The following is a 22,849-nucleotide window of genomic DNA, read 5'->3' as shown; positions in this document are numbered from 1 at the left end:
ATGTTTTGAAAAAAAAAGTATCCAACATCAAAAAAATAGAAGATGTTTGTCAAATTTTAACCGATTTGCGTCTAATTTATAAAGAACATTCAGCTATTTGAACGGTTGATCAATTTATATCATATCAACTTTTTAAAATTTAAAATTTCAAAAATTTCCCAAAAGTAAACCAAACATTCAATATGAAAAAGTATCATGTAGAACGATTGAGTCCTCACAGCTACTGTGATTTGATAATGTTCTTTTTTGTAGAAATTTATGTCGATACATAAGTTAGGGTTAACCAGATATCAATTTGCCCCCGGTGTATGTTACTATTTTGTTTTATTATCAATGCAGATCTTACGAAAAAAATATCCATTCGGCAGCTACCGTAGAGGATTACAGTGGCTGTCAAAGTGCTACCGCCAGTATGAATATGAGCTGAGTATTAAAAAAAACATAGTGTGCATTGGAAAACTTTAAGTGTTTTTGCTGGCGATTCTTTGAAACATTTTTTATTTGACACCTGCGGTGAATCTTTTTCATCTTTGAATTAAGCCGCTAAATCGGAAATAAATCTCTGGAAGCGCAATATAGTCACTTTAAAAAACTTAACGTCATGCGTAACTTGTCCGGCCCTGGGACGGGACATAACAATCGAGCTTTTCACTCTTCTTAATATTTTTGAAGAATGCCCTTGGGAAAGTTGTGCGTGGTATTTGACAGAGTTGACCAATGATGCCAGGAATGTAATTATTTTTTTTTTTCTATTTTAATTTGGATTTTATTCGGAGTTTCTACCGCAGCTTGTACATCATTTTTTGCTCAATACATTAAAAACAATCATAAACAAACAACAATATCCATCGCTTAAAAAACGCAGTGCGCTCAATTTTTTAAACTTTCCTTTCGTAAATATAAACAATCAACAACGCCATTGACGTCAACATTGATTCCGGCATCACTGCCAGCCAGATTGATGCGATCCCTCTGTCCTTTTTATTCCACGATTGCTACGACCAATGAGAAACTGGCTCGGATTTGACAGTAAATTGGCTCGAAATCGCTACCCGATTGTCATGTCCCGTCCCAGGTCCGGCCAGCTGAGTGCCAATTCCTATCTGTTATTTGTATTTTGACAGATTCCTGCATGTGTATTTTTTTTTCTATTGGAAGATTGCCGCAAAAGCTCAAAGCAGATGTCGCCACTGCATGATGATGATAATGTTGACAGACTGCATATAAAATTCGTAAAAATTAGCATTAAATCATAATTTTCATCAAGCCTGCGTGAAATCCTTCCAATCTAACATGCGAATTGAAGAAGAAAACGTTTTTACGATCAGACTGATGTGCATCTTTGACTTGGTGAACTTTCATAAGATATATTCATTTCATTTCACGGCTCCATCAATGCTGCATCGTAAATATGATGGTAAACAGAAGTAAATTGCTCAATTACTCAAAATAAAGATGATTTGTCATCTTGTTATCACTTTCAAGACCATCTAGCACCATTTTATAGTATGGTGCGTGTTGAGTAAATCAAGTTTCGGTGCGTTTTCCGTCGAAAATTGTGAGTATCAATATGTTTACAACCAATTCTCTATTACCACCAGCATGATACAACCTTTCCTAAGTTAATTCATTTAATTTCCACTTTCATCTTAGTGAAAATCGCACATATTTACTATTTTCTGAAAAATGCAGCTGCGCAGGAGGTAACCTCTCCCTGTGGGTGCAAACTTGTTATGCATAATTTGCCATGAAAACATCTCCGATCCACACCGAAATAATAACAAATAGTTTTCAAACACGTTTTCTTACACGATTCAAGCAAAAGTTTCCACGGGAAATTATTACTTTTAGTTTAGTTTTGGACCGATTTGCCCCAAAAAGCGTCTGTTTTACTTGGAAAATTTGGAAACTATCCTCCTTCTAGTAGTTCTCACTTCGAAATGTAGGTGGCGAAAGCTTGGAAAAGTTTCACTGCAAGACGCCAATCCGATTTTAATCTATTTGATAGTGCATTTACACCCGTAAAGTACCAGGACGAACGAATTTTTTTCAACAAACTCGTTCTCAGCAATGCCTCATCCGATTTTCATAAACTTTGGTTTTTATTCAAGGGGAATAGTTGAACTAACTTTTGTCGTAAGTACCGCCCCCTTAGAACCCTCATCATTCTTGGGAGATGCAAATATATCTGTGTTTTTTTTTTTGTACCTTTTTAACCAGTTTGACCAAATGTTATAAAATTTTCACGTGAATCGGTTGTCTGGTGCAGAAAATGATATCAGATTGATGAAATATGATTAAAGGGTGATACGGTCAAAATTTGGTCAAGGGAAAACGCGTGTAAATCGGTGAAATCGTTTATTTAAAAAATCAAATTAAATTTCTTTTTCAAGTTCAATTAGTATAAAATTCAGGAAAAATATTCAGTTAGGCTTCCGCTTTTCCAAATCCGAATTGCCGGGCCTTACGCTTGACCCCTGCCATCAGATTTTGTACAGCCACCTTGTCCACCTTCTTCGCCGCAGAAAGCCAGTTTGCCTTGAACTGCTGCTCGCCCTTAGCAGTTTTTTTGGTCTTCTTTAGGTTCCGCTTGACAATAGCCCAGTATTTCTCAATTGGGCGGAGCTCTGGCGTGTTGGGAGGGTTCTTGTCCTTGGGAACCACCTGCACGTTGTTGGCGGCGTACCACTCCATGGCCTTTTTACCGTAATGGCAAGATGCCAAATCCGGCCAAAACAGTACGGAACAACCGTGTTTCTTCAGGAAAGGCAGCAGACGTTTATTCAAACACTCTTTCACGTAAATTTCTTGGTTGACAGTCCCGGAAGCTATGAAAATGCTGCTTTTCAAGCCACATGTACAGATGGCTTGCCAAACCAGATATTTATTTGCGAACTTTGACAGTTTCATGTGCTTGAAAACATCTGCTACCTTTCCCCTTCCTTTTGCCGTATAAAACTCCTGTCCCGAAAGCTGCTTGTAGTCGGCTTTGACGTAGGTTTTGTCGTCCATTACCACGCAGTCAAACTTCGTCAGCATCGTCGTGTACAGCCTCCGGGATCGCGCTTTGGCCGTCGTATTTTGTTTATCATCGCGATTTGGAGTCACTACCTTCTTGTAAGTCGATAGTCCGGCTCGTTTTTTGGCTCGATGCACGGTTGTAGACGATACACCCAGCTTATTTGCGGCATCTCGGAGAGAGAGGTTAGGGTTTCGCTTGAAACTACCGGCAACTCTCTTTGTCGTCTCAGCAACTTCCGGTTTTCGATTTCCCCCCGATCCAGACTTCCTGGCTGTCGACAAACGTTCCCCAAACACTATAATTACATTTGTAACGGTTGATTTGGCAACTTTTAGCGATTTTGCCAACTTTGCGTGCGAGTAGCTCGGATTTTCGTGATGCGCGAGCAAAATTTTGATACGCTGCTCTTCTTGCTTGGACGGCATTTTGACAACTGAAGAGTGAATTCCAAAATCAAAATAGGAGCAACATTCTACACACACACACCTTCAAAATGAGGGGTGTTCAGGTTTTTTAAATGCAAAATTGAAAGAAATACGTCAAGTTGATATTGACCAAATTTTGACCGTATCACCCTTTAGTAAGACTGAATTTAGATATTTCCATAACGTATGGCTACGATATTATCGGTAACCGGAGTCCCGGAAATCGATTCTGTAGGACATAGTAATATCTCAGGCAAAAGTATCTTGTGGCATGTCAAATCATGTCAAATAGGTAGAATCAAGTGAATGAAGATGATTTGTGATGATTCTGGCCAGTTTTGCATCGGTTCCGGAACGCGGATCTGTGAATTCCGGTGAACGGTTTGTTGGAATATAATTTCATTGAGGTTATGATATCTTATTATGCCAAAATGGCAAGCTAGGATCACTGAAATCAGGTTGTAGTGTATCTGATGACACATGGACACATTGGCATCGGTTCAGGGAAATCCGTGGAATCCGGTTTTATACCCCACAGTAAAATTCACGGTATAATATTCATGTTGCATAACAAATCATGTTAGCATAATAAGATAAGGTCAATAAAGATTATCTGTGGTAATTCCTTTGGCATCGGTTCCGGGATTCCGGAATTTATACCCCACAAATAATAATTATTGGTAATTATTGCGGAATCTATGAAACAGATTCATCTATCTGATATCCTTTGCTGCACCAGACAACCGATTCGCGTGAAAATTTATAACATTTGGTCAAACTGGTTAAAAGAGTACAAAAAAAACACAGACATATTTGCATCTCCCAAAAACGAGGAGGGTTCTAAGGGGCGGTACCTACGACAAAAGTTAGTTCAACTACTCCCCTTGAATAAAAAACAAAGTTTATGAAAATCCGATAAGGCATTGCTGAGAACGAGTTTGTTGAAAAAAATTCGTTCGTCCTGGTACTTTACGGGTTAAAGGCCCAAGCGCAATGGCAGCGGAAGCGGGACGGCAGCGGCAGCGGAAAAGCCCGATCTGAGTAAGCCTACTTGACGGATTGAAAACTATTTAGACCAAATCGACATCGGTTAGGCTTCTTGATGTCATTTGTGACAACTTTTCGTTTCCGTTCCGACTTATCCGGGATGAGATTTGAACTCGTGACCAGGCATGGTAAATCATTTGCATTCATTTCTTGCATTCATTTACATTTATTTGCCTCTAAATTTTTTCTTCGACAGCATTTCACAAAATGATGTATGGAGCTTTTGTAGGTTTTCTTATTAGCTACAACTTTTCTTAACAAATTAAATCCATATATCTTATGCATGACGAACCAGAGCGAGCAGAAGCCACTACTGTTTTTCAGTGAATGTATTTTACATTCACTGAAAAACAGTAACAAGTTTTGCCCGCTCTAGTTTGTGATGCATAAGAGATACAGATTTAAGTTATAAGCAAATGTTGTAGCTAATAACAAAACCTACAAAAGCTCTATACATCATTCTGCGGAATGTTGTTGATGAAAAAAGTGAGAGGCAAATGAATGTTAATGAATGTATGAAATGAATGCAAATGATTTTCCATGCCTGCTCGTGACTTTGGCGTAAGATGTATGGATGTAAACCACTACGCCGAAGCCGACCCCGTAAAATGAATATATTTTCATAAAACGCATTAAAAGTTGAAACACATTAAACTTACAAAATGGTTTTCGCAATATATATTAAAATGTACAAAATTGGCTCTATTAGGAAATATATAGTTATTTATAGTTTTATCTGTGATATATTGCATTGTCAGAGATTTATTTCCGATTTACCTAAGAGAACCCATACTGGTTCGCGTTTGACAGCAAATTGGTTCATAAAAGTCCCCCTATTGTCTCCTCTTCTCCCAAGAAGAAGAAGTTCTACCGCAGCTGTCACATAAACAAGGCCTCAAAGGATCACCAGGAAAAATACTTCAACTTTGTCAATGCACACTATGTTTTTTTTTTCAGTGTTCAGCTCATTTTCATACTGGTGGTAGAACTTTGACAGCTCCAGTAGAACGCTACGGTAGCCGCCGGACAAAAATATTGATCCGGAATGGAATAAACAACGACTCGTGCGGAAAAAAAACTTCTTTTTGCCAGTTCTTGCATAAATAGCTATTTTGCACTAAAAATGTCGAAGAGTAGAACTGGGTGCTGAAAAGTAGTACTTTGCGACACTGCTATTTTAGTTAGGAAAAGTAAGCCATTGTGTTATTCAAAAGAGTGTCGAAATGCAGCAATTTCTGTACTCTTTTTAGTGGAGAAAATGTTGTAGCAACTCTCGCACTCGTCAGCCTCGGCAAGCCTCGTTAGATAAACTTTGTTTTTCAGTTCATCTCATAGGTAAACTACGACTCGGGCCGAAAAAAATCTTCTTTTTACAACTTGTTGCATAAATAGCTATTTTAGAACACTAGCTTTAAATTCAAAAACTCTTCCCTGATGGGGCATTTTTATCTGCCTTCAAATTACCTCTGAAGTAGGTATTCCATCGATATTATGGAAATTTTGCGAAACTTTTCCTTGAGAAATATTCTTTTCCGACTTGAAGTAGAATATGAAAAAACCAACATAAAAAATCGAATTTCAACCTACCTGCACCTGCACCCCATTCTGAAACACTTTGCAGGGGTGGCAAGTCAACCAGGAAAACATGGAATTCTGGAAAAATCAGGATTTTAATGTCACCTGGAAAAACCAGGAAAAATCTTGTTTATGAATTTCACATGAAGTGATATTGGCACATATTCCAAAACTAAAATTATTCAAATCTAATCATTTCGTTCAAACTTCTACGCAAAGTATGCTGCAAGCTGATCAGAATTAACCTCAAGTAAGGGTTTAGTGAATGTATTGTATATTTATCGTTCTTTTCATGATTTTTTTTTCTCGAATCGCATTGTGTGAAAATTGACAAGTTAATATGCTGTGGCTAATTGCTGAGTCACTTTAAAATACATTTATAGGTAGCTAAAGAACTGTCCACTTAGAATCCGTACGTTTAGTATATTTTGTAGCGGCACGCTAAGTGATCGCTGCAAGCATATTTTGACTGTGATTTGTTTATAAAGTAGTCCTCTTGCGGTGGTGAAAGTTTTACCGCTTTTCGTGCAGCAATTCATAAGATATTCCAGATGGCAGACGAGAGAAGAAAATCTCGATGAACATTTCAAATGGTCCTATCTGCTTTGATCGATTCTCTTCATCGACTTTCTCTTTCGTCAATAACTCATCTGCAAAACCTTTCCCTGTTGTATTTGACGTTTTGGACGCTAGATAAGAACCTCCTTTATCAAACTATGTGGTAGAATTAACGCGAAATCTGTTTGCATAGCAGTGGTTATGAAAAGAGAAAGTCAATTAAGAGAATCGATCAAAGCAGATAGGACCATTTGAAATGTTCATCGAGAAATTTATCTTGTACATCCACGTTGAAACTGCAATTATCGCAAAAAGCTGAATATCGCCAAAACTACCGTGTGTGATGTGCTCAGACCTTTTCGCGAGCGGCACGAAGAGATGTCCCCGACAGATTTATGTTCGCGTTCGTGGATAAATTTGCTCGGAAGTTCATGATTTAGCAAGGTATTTGCACGTGTGGAGCGAAAACCAAGGTTTTTGCCTCAAACAAGACGATGGACTTGATGTGTACAAGGAAGAATTCCTCACTCAGGAAACGCGTACTGCCTTTCATAAAAGCACACAAAGGGCCTGTGAAGTTTTGGCCATATTTGGCGAGTTGCCTCTTCAGCCGGGTGGTTCTTCAGTGGTACCATGCGAATGGGATGGATTTCATCGACAAGAACCAAAATCCACCGAATTCCGCCCTATAGAAAAATATTGGGCAATTATGAAGCGGAAGCTTAAGAAGACTGGTAAAACGGCTCGGGACACTGCACAGTTGACAAAATTTTGGCACAAACTTGCCAAAGAGGTTAATACTACAGGTGTGCAACGTTTCATGCCGGGGAAAGTGCGCAGCTACATCAGAAATGAAGGGACATAATTTAAATTATATTTTTCTATGTAAGTGCCATCAAATATCTTTGTTTTGATTGGTTAAGCTTTTCCATTCCATCCCGAGATAAAAGTGATTTCTTCCGTACGGATTCTAAGTGGACAGTGCTTTAGATATGCTAAATCAATCCCAGCTTTAAACATAATTGAGATGCTGATACTGAGATAGAGATAATTACAATGTTTAAGTAGATGAAATCAATCCAAATGGGTAAAATCTGAGCCAAAAACGTCTCTCTCACTGTTCAGTTGGTGTGAACGTTTTTCATATTCTTTCAGTTTCTCGCCTATTTCGCTCTACTGCTGCTGTCAGTTCTGAGTCTATAATCAGTTATCTGCTTGGTAGAATTAAGTTATTTTTTTGCATCCACGCAGCTATCTTGTTGCATCCAATAAAAGTTTAAAGTAAGTGAAAGTCGCAATACTTTCTGATCCTAAAGTAGACCAAAATGGATTCATGCGCTAGTGGTGATCCCGCATAAATGTTTTGCTTAGGCCAGAAAAGGGTAAAGAACTATATTTTTCAATTTGCAAAATGCAGTGCTATATTACATTCAAAATGATAAACTTTTATTTGTACTGGCCTTACCGAGGGGAAACGGGGGGATTATCTTTGGCGCTGCGGTCTACTTTTCACCAATATTTAAAACTTTAAAATTGATTTGCATGAACTAGATTTTAAGAATCTTTTAGTAATTTATACATTTAACGTGTAACGTGTGTAATATTTAACGGAACTCAATAAACTACAGTGATTTGAAAAGTCTATTTGACTAGCGTTGATTTAAAATCTTATTAAAACTTTATCATATTTAAAAATTCTGTTTGGATCAAGCAAAATCAGTTTTTGTTTGTTTTGTATTTAACCGGATTGGATTTCTAACCATGAAAAATTTGCGGAAATTAAAAATAAATCCAATAAAATAGATAAATGTATTTCAATATTATTATATCAAATGTTTAATTGTTGACCACAAACATGATTTATAAAACCAGGAAATTTTCAAACCTGGAAAACCGGGAAAAAAACCTGGAATTTTAAATTGGAAATTCAGTTGCCCCCCTGACTTTGCAAATCCATCATAGCTGGAACACACGATAGCTCCGTCCCTTATTCAAGTAAACGTTGCACCCGGTCCATAGTAAACTCCTGGGTTAAGATGGGCTGAACATGCCAGCCATTCTTTGAGCATTCAAGCTTACTTATTATGTGCGTCTTTTGAGCTGGAGCAGAGTCTTGTCGATATAACGTAACTGTCACTTTTTACTTCCATCGTCAATATCTCCCTAATAATAATACAAATTAATATATCTAATAGATGGGGGATTATCTCATCTGTCCGATGGTGTCATTACTTTGCTTGTTTAATTGATCGTTTGCGAGAAATCGGCGGTGGAAGTCAAACGTGACAGTTACGTTATATCGAGGTTAACCTGTATAAGTATTTTCTGTGCATCTATGAAGCATAAGGATACAAATAATTCATCAAAAATTGCGCGACATTGTATTCAAGTTGAATTTCATGTTAAGCTCTATAAGTCTATTGCAGCACTATTTTTTTTTTCTTTCAAAGGTTGCTGGACAAATGGAATCGCTTACACATTCGAGTAAAATGTTCACTTTTTTTGTAAAACTAAATTAAATATATAAATTGGTATCAGCTATTCTGAGACATCCTGTAGAATTTTCCGTCCAAAACATGAATCATACCCCTTTGGAATTCCATTCAGACTCAAGAAAATTCCATTTAAAAAATCCTTCCGATTCCTCAACAATTTCTAAAAAAAATTTCAAGTTTTCTGGAAGATTCTGATACTTACTTCCAGAATTCATGAAAATTTTTTATTAATTAGTTAATTTTTCATTGGTTTTCTTATTTACACAAATAGTCAACACAATTGTTGGCAATTTGTTTGGATCGGAATATTTTTTATGGTTTTGTGTGCCGACCAAGTTTATACATAGCAAATATAACCAGCCACAATGTTATGTACATGGTTTATGTCTGTGAGGTTTCAAACAGAATTTTTCTATGGAATAAATGGAATAAATTTAGTTTTTTATTAAAAACCTCTCCACGAGACCCTGGTTTAACAGTTTGCAGTCCAAGGATCAACACAATCATTTTCAACACGTTCCACAGTTTGCATTGTGAATATTTTGATTTACTGGTCAGTTTTTCGTTAACATTTTTATAACAAACCTTGAATAACTTAAACCCCATACCGTGTCTTGCTTCTCTCAAGAAAGCAATAAAAACTGGCCTCTCCTCAATGCTCTCATTTCCATTACATTTCTTTCCACTATAAATGTGTGTGTATTTCTTCTTCTTCTTTTCCTCATATAGATAATGTGGCCTTAGCAAAGAGTTTTAAGGGGTAATTTATTTTTCTACGATTAACCAAGTAGCATTTCACAATTTATTTTCCCGCGCCATTCGAGCATTAGTGGTGGCCACTACAGTTTTTCACTCGGCTTACAAAACACCTTGTTATTTTTTTTTCACTAAATTCTACCAAACAAATTTTCCTATCTTTCTGGCTACACGCTCCTTTTGCAATCAACATAGTCTATTCTCTACATATGTTTTATATTTTTTTCTACTCCTTTGAGTCAATTCACTGTGTTTCTGAAATCCAAGCTTCCGATGCCACGCAATGCTGATTTAGTTCTTCAGACTTTGAATGCATGCACACTTTTATGCAATAAAATTCCTTATTTTTTTAGAGAAGACACCGAAACCAGCCCCAACATGCAATGAAAGATCAGTAATCTTGCGTTAAAACTGAAAGAAATACATACACAAATAACACTCCGTCCAATCATTCGACGCCAGAACGATAAACAGTCACTTGATAACACATCAACATTTACACGTGACATTTCACCAAAAAAACGTATCAATAGAACAAACAGAACAACAGAAGACAACTCTGCCACAGCATTCACCCATATTCGTAAAGAAGCGACAAATCACACTAAACATTCACAAAAGAAAACAAACAAAACAACCTTCTTCTTCTTTGCCAAACGAGTCTCAATAGATGCTTGTTCCAAATGTTCCTCCTCCGCAGACTACTAGTGACCGGACGACGACCAAGCCGTTTTGGGTTGGAACCTTTCCCAGCTCCTCCGCTCGAGGATGACGAAAAAGTCCAGGAATCGAAGAATTAAATCCTATCAATCCTTTTCCCGGGACATCCGGTAGATTTTAAAAACTGATTCACACTGCTTTCGACCAACGACCAACACTCCTTGAAAAGCATTTCAACTAGTTCATGTCATAGTGACGTGGGAGCTGACGAACTATAGCAACGAATACTAAAAAAAAAACCTAGAAAATTTCCGTTTGGATATGTGTGCGAGATGCTTTCTTTGCGAGGCGTTCTGACGATATAAGAAAGGAATATTGTTTTTAGAATTAGCATAGAAATACGGACAACAATACAGTTAGGAATCAACCATACAAGTCAGGGCTACATTCCAGTCATTGCATGTTGAGAGGATCCACAATCAATAACCAAGAAGGAGTTGGATTATTGTGAACCAATGGGAACCAATAGTGGTCTAAGTTGCATCCCTTACATCCTCACTAAAGTCAAGTGCATGAATAACTTAATTTATGGTATTATTATTGGATATGGTATTGATATTCCGAAATGAAACTAAACGATGCATGCTCGTAGCGTAAATATTGATATTGTACTTATGATTTTAAATGCATTATTAAAAATGTAGATCTAACGGTAGACTAGATTTGAGAAGACGGAACCTAACGATTTTAACTAACACCAGGTTAACAGTAATGATCAGTCCGTAGCGAATAGCTAGCTGTACAGTAAAGTTAACCGAAGCACTTCTTCTAATCTGATATAATCTTTTCCAATGCAGAGACTTATTTTCCGTAACCTTTTTTAACGAGCCACTAATTAAGTTAACCATTTAATATCGCTTATATATTTCTCCGAAACAGGTACAACACATCCAACTATGTCGATTTTACTCTTGTCTCCCATCGTCGCTTGTCGATGAAATGCTGGTACATTTTGCTAACTTATTGCAACTTAACACTTCTCTTCATAAACTTCCTCTAATCGAAATGTTACCAACTTCAAACCCAATAACAACAAAATTACCAAAAATCATACATCCACTATTTAACCTTAGAGAAGCGATCTTAGCGCAAAGCAAACGCATTCCACTCATGCAAATCTCTTCCTCGCCCAGCTGGGGGAGGAGCGGCACAATTAGAGCATCAAATTGATTTCACTATTTTTAGATAGAGTCAAAAATCTTAGAAACAAAAACAAATACCCCCACGTGCGCGAGTTGACCTTAACTCATCCTTCAACGCTCAACAAAATCCATACCTCCACATATGTGCCTTAATCTGCTCCATCTCCACCTAGACCTATTAGACGACCCATTTAACATAAGTTACCTAAGTTCAATTCTCACGGCTCAAACAGAGGCTAATTGCGCGCTTACGAAGCATGCTAAAAATTGAGATCTACATTTTTAAGAACCACATGCCATTCCGGGGCTTTTGCATTCGTAAATTCTACTAATCTGCATCGAGTATTATTATCTAGAACACAAATATGTATTCCTGCATGGCTTTTAACAGTACTTCCGTATGATAAGCAAGGTATTAGTGTTAAAAGTGTATTTATTTATTGGTACGGTTCCCAGCAATTGGTGAAGACATTTTGTTGTTTCCTTTATTTTTATTTGTTTGTTATTTTGAATCGATAGTTGATTAATCAGTAAAGTATATTAATCGCAGTCTCCAATTAACTTCGATGCGATTGGCAAAATTGACGCACATTGATATACTTTGCCAGTTGTTGTAGATATTAACCTATTTACCCAGTGCAATCTGCTAGCTTAAAACAAATGGTATATATTCATATTTTATAGTAGTTGTTGAAGGTTATTAATAAACGGTTGAAGAGAAATTCAATTGCCCGTAGTTTGATCTTGTGTTATTGTTTATTTATTTATGTCTGACAAATCTTCGGTGATAATTGGATTACAAAACATTCACATAATATATTTAAGAGGAAAAAAATGTTAACATATGTACACGCGCACACAATACGTACACATTACCCATTTACAACTACAAACACTACACGGGAGGCAACTAAAACGGTTCTCTTTGTTGCAGCAATAGTTGTTGGGCGGTTTGTTTGCTAGATGTTAGATAGCGGGCTTGAAAAAAAACCAACTGAAGCTACAGTAACTACGAAGCACATAAAAAAGTGTTTCGTCAGAGAGCAAAAAGGATTATCAAACATTTTGAATCACTAAAAACAAAAACTGCATAATAAAAAACTATTCAACATAATTAAGGCTCAAGTTACTGGACGCTTTTTGACAGATAATTAAGAGTTGGAGATGCTTAACGTCAAATATCAGACTTAAAGTGGTCATTTTATACGATAGATGAAAGTATAGAGTTGATAGTTCCGTTAGAGTGCGGCAGTGTGAAAATTAGAAATCGAGCAAAGGTAAATTTTTAGAAAGGTACGAATTGGGTTGACCATCTCCTTTACCAAACTCCCCAGTTGGGGAGGGATGGAGAAGTGTATCCCCCCGCCACCACTACCAGCGAGATGATCGCCGACTTGCTCACTTACCTCCGATGCGCGGAAACAGTTCTATCGATTGTTTCACACTCAAGTCGCCATTTGACGTAAGCATCTAGTCGATAAGTTTGTAAATTGCAGCTACAGTACTTCTTCGCTAACTGGGCTAAAAGCAAAAACACTGAGGGGAACTTCGATGAATTGTTTGATCAGCGTTAAAATTTTTAATTTGCCTTGAATTGAAACAGGGTAAAGTTTGTTATCACAGCATTCAATTTCGCGAGTTTAGAAAGGCTTAACGCTTTCGCTAAAAACGTATTCAAGTCCTGCTTTCAGAGTGAAATGAAAATAATTACTAATTTATTTGATTAACACACTAAGATTTTTTTACAGGAGTCAGTATTTTTTTACTGGGTTTTGGAATTGCTGAAAAAGTCGGTAAAAATTCAAATGACCGTTATCCGTAAGGAATCAATGAAATCGACCAATTTTATTTTCTATCATTAAATGGAGTTAACAGAACAAAGTATGTACAAATTCAGAACAAATTTTCGCATTAATAAATTTTCCACAGATTTTCAAACTTTTACCGAACAGTTCCGCAATTCAAAAACTCGGTAAAACCGTACTGACTCGATTAGTGTGAACACTTAATATTTCATTCGAATGCCCCTCATTAATTTTGACAACGAAGTGTCAAACTAAATGTGACGTCTATTTTTGACGTATGACTGTTTTTTAACTGGGCTACAGACCAGTTAACGAACGCCCAGTTAAAAGTAACCCAGTTAAAGAACGCCCAGTTGCCGAACAAATACTGTATTGTTGCCTCTACTGCTGTATAATTAGATAATTCATTTATTTATTGACCTAATCTCTTGTGATTACCATGTGCAATGTGCAGAATTCAGTAAATTCGGAATTAACATTGAATCTGACAACCGCAGCATGCTATCATATTACAATTACAAGAAATTCTACGCAAGATGCAATTTTCTATAAATTATTAATATTTGGTTTACTTAAAATCATTACTTTTAAGCGCAGTACACACCATGCAATGAAATGCTTCTCATAAATTTCATGCCTCTTTATTTACAAGCGAGTTGCAGAACTGCAAATCTAGGGCGAGCTTTCAAAAGGATGTATCTGCATTTGTAAACAATGATTCAAACGTCAATTTGACAAAACTCTTAGCTCACTCACGCAAACTAACTCAACCATCAGAATAGTTAATGTTTTCCTTACAAGATGGTGTTGTTAGTTTGTGTGGGAGAGTTAGGAGTTTCGAGAAATTTACGTTTGAATCTTTGTTTTCAAATACATATGCGTCATTTTTAAAAATCATCCTTGAAAGCAGTTCACACTAAATTTTATTTATTTTCGACATAAATATTCATTTGGGTTACCGTAAAACGGGGTATCTTTGATAGTAGTATATGATGATTTAAATTTACTCTCTGCTTACTTACTTACTTATCCTGGTCCAACATCCCTCAGGATTGCACCTGCATCACAATGTTACGCCAATTCACTCGGTCCGCGGCTGCTTGTCTCCAATTTCGTGACCGTCCCACACTTCCAAGATCCTGCTCCACTTGGTCTAACCAAAGATGAATACTAAGATGAAACTGTCGGAAGAAAAACTTTCTTTTTTAGTGTCCTCTTTCACGGTCCCTTTCATCCAATGAATACCCTCCGTATTCAAGGTAATTTTGTGGTTTTGCTGCCACCTCGATAGAGATGAATTTTTGCGCTCATTTTTATCAAAACAAACACACCAAAATCCGAGGGGGGCGACACATCTAAATCTCAATTCTAGATGCTCAAAAAATCTCACACTAGCGAATAAATCTTCGAAAAATCTTCTTTCATTTCTCGCATCTACTTGCATCGCGAATCATCTTTTTGCAGGAAATCTTCAAAATCGTGATAAATCTTCTTTCTATCTACTCAGCGTTTGTGCAGCTAGCCACAGCAAAACACAATATTTCCTTACGTAGATAGAGTCGTCCCCCTCGCCAAAATCATATGTGTCCCATTTTTTAATTATTCGATTAACAACTAATCGATTTTTTTGTTCGCTGTGCTGCCATTTTTCCCAATGAGAGTGCAGCACATGTTTGAAACGATCGGTGATGATCCTCTGGAGAAGTTAATGCTTATATCGGCATGATATAACCGATAACAAATATTTTACTTTTCGGTTCGTTAATCGATTAATCGATAATTCGAATGAAAATCGGTCATCACTAGATGAATGTGAAACGTCATTTCAAATATATGGACCGTACATAAATAATGAGACAATTTGAAAGGTACCGGGGCTCATCACAAATTACGTCCACACGGTAACTGAAATAAACACGAGTGTTCACCGGTTGGTCTAACCACCTTGCTCGCTGTGTTCCTCTTCGTCTTGTACCGGCCGGATTCGAGTCAAACACCATTTTTGCGCAACTTTTTGGTTACAGGGTTCGCCATAGAGTTGCACCAGCTCGTGGTTCATCCTTCGCCATCATACACCGTTCTCACATACCCCGCCAAAGATGGTCCTAAGCACTCGTCGTTCGAAAACACCCAATGCTTGCAGGTCCTCCTCGAGCATCGTCCACGTCTCGTGCCCGTAGAGAACTACCGGTCTTATCAGCGTCTTGTACATGGTACATTTAGTACGGAGGTTAAGTTTACCCGACCTCAGGGTCTTGAGGAGTCCGTAGGAAGCACGATTTCCGGCAATAATGAGCCGACCAATTCTCTGCTGCAGTTGTTATCCGACGTCACCAATGATCCGAGGTACACAAATTCATCCACCACCTCGGACTCATCTCCCTCTTCTGCCTATGCGAGCCCTATCCCGCTCGGTTCCTCCAGCTAATAGATACTTTGTCTTCGACGTATTCACCATTAATCCAACCTTCTCTGCTTCACGTTTCAGCCTGGTGTACTGCTCCGCCGTCAGCGAAGCAGATGAACTTGGCTGTACTTATTGAAGATCGTGCCCTGCACGTTTCACAGCACCTTCTAGCGCAATGTTGAACAGGAGGCGGGAAAGACCATCGCCTTGTCGAAGTCCTTTGCGAGTTTCAAACGAGCCCGATAACGCACCCGATATCTTCACGCAGCACTGTACACCATCCATCGTAGCCCTGATCAGTCTGGTCAGCTTCCCGGGAAAACTGTTCTCGTTCATAATCTTCCATAGCTCTTCACGGTTAATAGTATCATAGGCGGCCTTGAAATCGATGAATAGATGGTGCGTAGGGACTTGATATTCACGACACTTTTGGAGGATCTGCCGCAACGTAAAGATTTGGTCCGTTGTCGATCGCCCGTCCACAAAACCGGCTTGATAACTTCCCAAAAATCTGCTTGCTAGCGGCGATAAACGGCGAAAGATGATCTGGGAAAGCACTTTGTAGGCCGCGTTAAGAATAGTGATCGCTCGATAGTTCTCACATTCTAGTAGCTGTTCTGTATCCCGGATCCTGACTATCAGTCGGTGCAGACAAGTGGCCAACTTATCCGGGCGCATTTTCATAAGTTCCGCTCCGATACCATCTTTCCCAGCTGCTTTGTTGTTCTTAAGCTATCGGATAGCATCCTTAACTTCACCTATCATGGGAGCTGGCATGTCCCTCTCATCCACTGTACCGACGAAGCCATTCCTCCTGCCACCTTGGTCCTCCGCCTCTGCGCCGTTTAGATGTTCATCGTAGTGCTGCTTCCACCTTTCAATCAGCTCACGTTCGTCCGTTATGATACCTCCTTCCTTATTTCGGCTCGCGGCACAAAGCCTTGGCGGGATGCGTTGAGTTTCTTGTAGAACTTGCGTGTTTCTTGAGAACGATACAGCTGCTCCATTTCTTCGCACCCCAGCTCTTCCAGGCGGCGCTTCTTATCCCGGAAAAGATGGGTTTGCTGTCTTCGCTTCTGTTTATATCGCGCTACATTATGACGAGTTCCTTGCTGCAGCATCGCCACCCGTGCTGCGTTCTTCTCGTCCAAAACCGTCTGACACTCTTCGTCGAACCAATCGTTCCGTCGATTCCGCTTCCAGCAGCGCTGTTAATGGCTGCTTTCACGTTGCTCCAGCAGCCCTCAAGAGGGGCTTCGGTGAGCTCTCCCTGCACGTTCTCAGTTGCGACTTCGGGCAGCTTCAGTCGCTCCAGATTGTACTGTGGCGGGCGTCGGTACCGAATGTTGTTGGCAACGGAAAGTTTTTTGGCGTACCTTGACCATTAGAAGGTAGTGGTTCGAATCGATATTTGCGTCGCGATAGGTCCTGACGTCGACAATGTCTGAGAAGAGCCTTCCGTCGATCAAAACGTGGTCGATTTGCGATTCTGTCTGCTGTGGTGATCTCCAGGTGTACTGATATGGGAAGCTATGCTGGAAGTAGGTACTACGTATGGCCATGTTCTTAGAGGCGGCGAAATCAATGAGTCTAAGGCCGTTGACGTTCGTTAGCTGGTGAGCGCTGAACTTTCCTATAACCGGTCTGAATTCCTTCTCCTGGCCGACCTGAGCGTTAAGATCACCGATGACGATTTTGATGTCATGGCTTGCGCAGCTGTTGCTTGGGTCTATACCGATTGTTCCGGTCCGTATTTACATTGCTTGCTTCCTGTACTTTTGTTTTTTTACGGCTGGCTTGTAGGGCCTGCACCAACCCCCATTGTCTCGCCGGGGAACATCGTGCACAGCACTGTTTAGAGTCCCACGCTGGCACCAGGACGTTGATCAGCCGCTCCTAACATGGAGAACAGACGCCGTTTTGAGCCGCACCTCCATGGTAAATAGACGTTCGAAGACTGCACTCTCCGGAGAGAGGAGTCCCCCCCCTTCCCAGCCGTTTACCAGCCATTACTTTCTACACTTTTTGTGAATTGGCAACATTTGTTCCGTACTGTAGTTTAGGGCTTGCTATCGTATAGAGTTTTTTGTGTGTTACTTATTTCCAAACAAATTATGAAAACATTTTTGTTTTTGTTTTTCGCTTAAAAAATGTATTTCCAATATAATAGTCATAACAAATTTAATGCTGCCTTCTTGATGCTTATAATGTTTACTGTTTATATACACATTCAAGGTTTCATATTTCTTGAACAAAATTGCTTGAGTTTTACGTATGCTTTGCTACATTCATCGAGCATCATCAAAGTAACCCCAAATCAAAATGGTCGGTCACAAGACTAAAAAATAATGCCAATGCAATAATTACCGTTAAACATATCACGAACGGATTGACTCTAGGATCCTCAGGAATGGTTTAAAAAAAAAGAGTTTGAACAACATTCATTGCTGCACAAAATATTGAGAATATACATAAAAATAAAACTATCAATATAACCCCGTTACTTAAACTTCAATTAGACTAGGCAGGGTCTCTGTACCTACAAACCTGCGTAGTTTGAATGGTTTCTAATACAGTGGGTGTACAGTTGTCTGCAGACAGTCAAAATATATGTAACTGTCGAACTGTGTACATTCAAAGTTTACAGATTATCTGTACTACATTGTATATTACATCGAAACTGCTGCAACCAGATCATTCCATCAGTCGTTTTGTACAATGCACACAGTTTTTTTCGAACAAAATTACATTCACCGATGTAATATTCTTCGGTGCACGTGGTGTAACATAACACAACATTTGACAAATCTCAGGTAGTAGTTACGTCTGACCAAAGCAAATTTTTTTTGCTGTGTTGTGTTAAGTTTTGTCTGCAACTCTAGATGAACATTTCGAAAGGTCATATTTTCATTATTCGATTCCTTTCATTGACTTTCTCTTTCATTAGCTGACAAAATCCCATTTTTTGACAAAATTTCAAATAATTTGCTTCATTGTACTTACTTCAGGAAACAGAAGATTTAAAAAGAGCATCAAAACTCCTTAGAGAACGTTCTACTAATTGCCACAACTTCATGTAGATTCCGACAATCAGGCTCAAAACCATTCCGATGAATTTTGAATAGTTGAACAGCCAGCAGCCGAGAAATGTTGATGTTCATCTTGAAAAATTACAGCTCATTAAACATTTTTACCAGCATGGTTAAACGTATAGGGATACCTGGGGTAATATTCACCGTTGGGGCAAAATACAATTCCTTCGTTTTAAGTTTTACATGCTTACAACAAAATAGTTACATTACAAGTAAAATGTAGGTTTGCTTTGGATCAATTTGGCAGCTCTATGTTATCATATAATATAAATACAAATAAAAACCAGTTTGCATTGGATACACCGTAATTTTGTAATTTTTTTTTAGCGATTAAAACATTGTTAAACGTCGGTAAAATATATTACTCATTTGATTGAAATCAGAGCAAGATCTTTCTGATTAAATACTGGATAGTTTTAATATGTATTTCTATTGTATGATCAAAAACATATTCTTTATACATTCGGGGTAAAATGCACTCCTATGTTCGGGGTAAAATGATCGTTTAAGAAACAAGCAGAAATGGACCTTTGAACAACTACGATCAGAACTGGAGGATGTCAAAAACGAAAACGTTCTTCTGCCTCAATTGGTCATCATCATTTATGAGACCGCAAGGAAAGTCATATTGTAGTGCATTTTGCCCCATTGTTGGAGTTCATTTTGCCTCATCATTATGGTACATCTTGCCTCTTTGTTGTAGTGCATTTAGCCCCGATTATTGGCATTTCCAGATTATTTTATCTATTTCTAAAATCACTTTTTAAGGTATGTTTTAAAAGTTTTCATGTATTTTGCGAATATAAACAACTAAATAATACTTAAGCGGATTTAGGCAATACATGATATTCACTGTTGCTTTTATATTTAGCGAGAAAACACCTTGATTTCCTTAACTGGTGAATTTTACCCCAGGAACCCCTACCTACCGCTTATAATTGCATGGATTGTTGAGTGAATAGAAAAGTGTGGTGAATTTCGCTTTCGTAAACAAGATTATTATCTTTATTGTGTGCTAAATTCCTTCAATTATGTTGTAAGTAGTTAGTAGCTTCAGTTGGTTTGGGTTCAGTCTTTCTGCTGTAATCGTAGACTCTGTATACTTAGTGAAATACTGTCTCTATTTTCCTATATTATCTTCTGCCATGCCGAACGCTACGATGCCTATAGTTCTGCTATGAATTCCCCCCTCATTTTATACCCTGCTAGTTATAGTTCCCCCGCCAAGCCACGTTTCGCATTCGTAGCTCAGCTCTTTCGTTCCGAAAATAGCCAATTCACATGTACACTTTTAGGTACAATTGAGCATTCTTATATAGCTACACACAAACACACCTTCAACACAATACCACCCCACAGCATTCACTCAAATAAAAACATACAGAAAAATTCAAATTTGAAAACATGTTTCCCCCCTTCGGTTTTCTTATTGGCGTTCCTCTGGGACTTACAAAATACACACAAAATCTCGGCAGCGAGGCGATCCCAGAAGAGAACTACTCCAAGTCTCTGCCAGGCCGAGACAAGCATGGACCCCGACGAGGACCAGCTCTAATCAAAGCCTCGGGAACGCCCAAGTCGGCCAACAATCGCAAGTCCACCAACCCGCAGACCACCGCCCTGCTATCGTCCAGCTCGACCGACTCCGAGGAGGAGGAAGAGGAAGATGAGGATTGCGCCGACGAACAGCACCCCATATGAGAAATATTTATCTAGGTAGTCTTTTCTCCTCCCGCCTGCGTCTGAAAACCTTTTTGCCTCCCTCGTATAACCTCCCAATGTCCCCAATATCCGGAACCGATTCCTATCTAAAACAAATTACGCAATCATCGCAATCGCAGCAGGGCCTTCTACATCACACGCACTTTTGGAGGGTGAACAAGATCTTCCGATTCCCGTCCAAAGAAGTGCTTCCTCCTCCTCCTGTCCTACGCAACGAGCGAATCAACCTAAGCAGCAGAAGCAGCAGCAGCAGCAGCAGCAATCAGCATACTCGGTAATGTTACTTATTTAGATTACGTGATCATCCTATCGTCATACAAAGTGACTTTATTTCGTCCCTTCGGGATCAACACTACACAAATTCATGGAAAGGTCTAAAGTTTCTCATGCTGTTAGATATTTTAATATATTTGCATACATGTACCGAACAGATTAAGGAGAACAAAGAGAAAAGCGGAAAGTAACTTAAAGGAAAAACGCGGGAACAATAAGAGTAGTATACACGGTAGGAAAAACTGCAAGAACCATTGCATTGGTTCGATGTGATAACTGGCGAGTATGGAACAGCTTCTGTTTCATTCAATGAAGGTCCCTGCAAATATTATTTTTCAACTCTTGAATAGCGCAACATCTTATTTAAAATATGTTTTTTTTTTACATAGGACGCACATTTTATAGTTCCGAAGTCTTTTGTTTTTTTTTTGAAAATAGAAACTCTAACGGTAAACAAAGCATCAGTTTTTAGTTGAGCATCAGTCTACAAAGCTATGAGAATTTGATTTTCTTGCAGGTTAAGGCCCATTTTTTAAAATGCGTCTTGGACTTTTGTTCAAGGTTGCAAAGACTCATTTCAGCTAAAATAACGTTTTTCGGAATAATAAAACCAAAAGATGGTATGATGGCATGTTTTACTTGTAACTTACAAGAAGAGGTTACAAAGTATGCGTTGGAAACATAAAACCTGTAAATTTTGCTTTCTATGAGTCACAATCAGCGATTTGCTGATCGCTGAGTGAGTGAGTGAGTGAGTGAGTGAGTTTGTGAAAAATCGCTGATTGTGACTCTCATGAAGTGAAATAAACAGGTTTAATATGTCAAACACATTCTTTGCAACCTCTTCTTGTATCCTACCAATTCAAAATTTGATCATGGCATCTAATTATTTCATAATTTAGAAAAACATTGTTTTAGCTCAAATGAGTCTTTGCAACCTTGCTTTTGTTTTAGCTAATCTAGGAAATCATAGAAAATTTGAGGTTAATTATGATCTAGATCAGTGATTCCCAGCAGAACAAGGTCGTAGGACTACGTTTTTCAATAATTATGTTAATTGTACGTCACAAAAGGGAGCGCAAGAAATGCGAAAACATATAACGTTACATACATCTGTAACTTTTTAACAACTACACCGAATAACTTGCAATTTTCAGAGAAGACTCTTTTAAGTTTCAATGTACAACCGCGCCCCAAGTAGTTAGAGCAAGAAACCAGTTTGTTTATAATACTTTGACGAGTAAGTGGTGAAAATTTCATCGACACGTTTCAAACTTACAGGTCGTGGAAGTTGACATAAGAAAATTCATGCTGCACAAACACCAAGAGAATCCCTGCTGGTCTGTTTTCAAGACAGCCATAAATTTAACCAATATGTCAATTGAACACTAAATAAAAACCGTTCAATTTGAGGGATCAATTATCTGTGTATCTAACGTTATTCATGATTTTGAAGCGATTTCATGCGCCTCAAGCTTTCAAATCGACGTCATCATATATATAAACCAATCTAACACTGATTAAAAGTTGCGACAACAAGCTTCTAACTCCGACTACTAAAGGCGTGCACACCAAATTTAAATCGCTGGACATCAGTAAAATTTTGCTGATTTTGGACTTGATGAAAGATCAGCAAACTTATCAGCAAAATAAAGTTGCTGAAATTTTCAGCAATTAGAATTTCTGTCAAAATGAAAACATTTTACTGAACGTTCAGTAAATCTGTTATGTTTTGCTGAATGTGCAGCAAATGTTTTTTAGACAACTTTATTTAATATCGAAATCGAGGCTAACAGTTGATCTATTAACA

General features: G+C 38.3%; 1 protein-coding gene across 10 annotated transcripts in view; it reads left to right on the top strand.

The window, feature by feature from the left end:
- Window positions 1-21,451, top strand: part of Nhe2 (Na[+]/H[+] hydrogen exchanger 2) — a 273,598-nt gene extending 252,147 nt beyond the window's left edge. For 9 of the 10 annotated variants that reach the window (XM_065232881.1, XM_065232880.1, XM_065232878.1 and 6 more), the window contains one exon: window positions 20,520-21,451. In XM_065232881.1, coding sequence (XP_065088953.1) covers window positions 20,520-20,745 — 226 coding nt within the window. In that variant the 3' untranslated portion in view covers window positions 20,746-21,451. Of the gene's footprint in view, window positions 1-10,578; window positions 12,477-20,519 lie in introns of those variants that run through there. The other variant, XM_065232884.1, reaches the window with a different exon arrangement.
- The last annotated feature ends 1,398 nt before the right edge of the window (window positions 21,452-22,849 follow it).

This window comes from Ochlerotatus camptorhynchus, unplaced genomic scaffold, assembly GCF_037179485.1.
Source record: "Ochlerotatus camptorhynchus isolate MF236.1 unplaced genomic scaffold, CSIRO-AGI_Acam_v1.1 ptg000379l, whole genome shotgun sequence".
NCBI lineage: Eukaryota > Metazoa > Arthropoda > Insecta > Diptera > Culicidae > Ochlerotatus > Ochlerotatus camptorhynchus.
The sequence above is the reverse complement of the archived record's forward strand: the minus strand, read 5'-3'. Positions and strand labels throughout refer to the sequence as shown.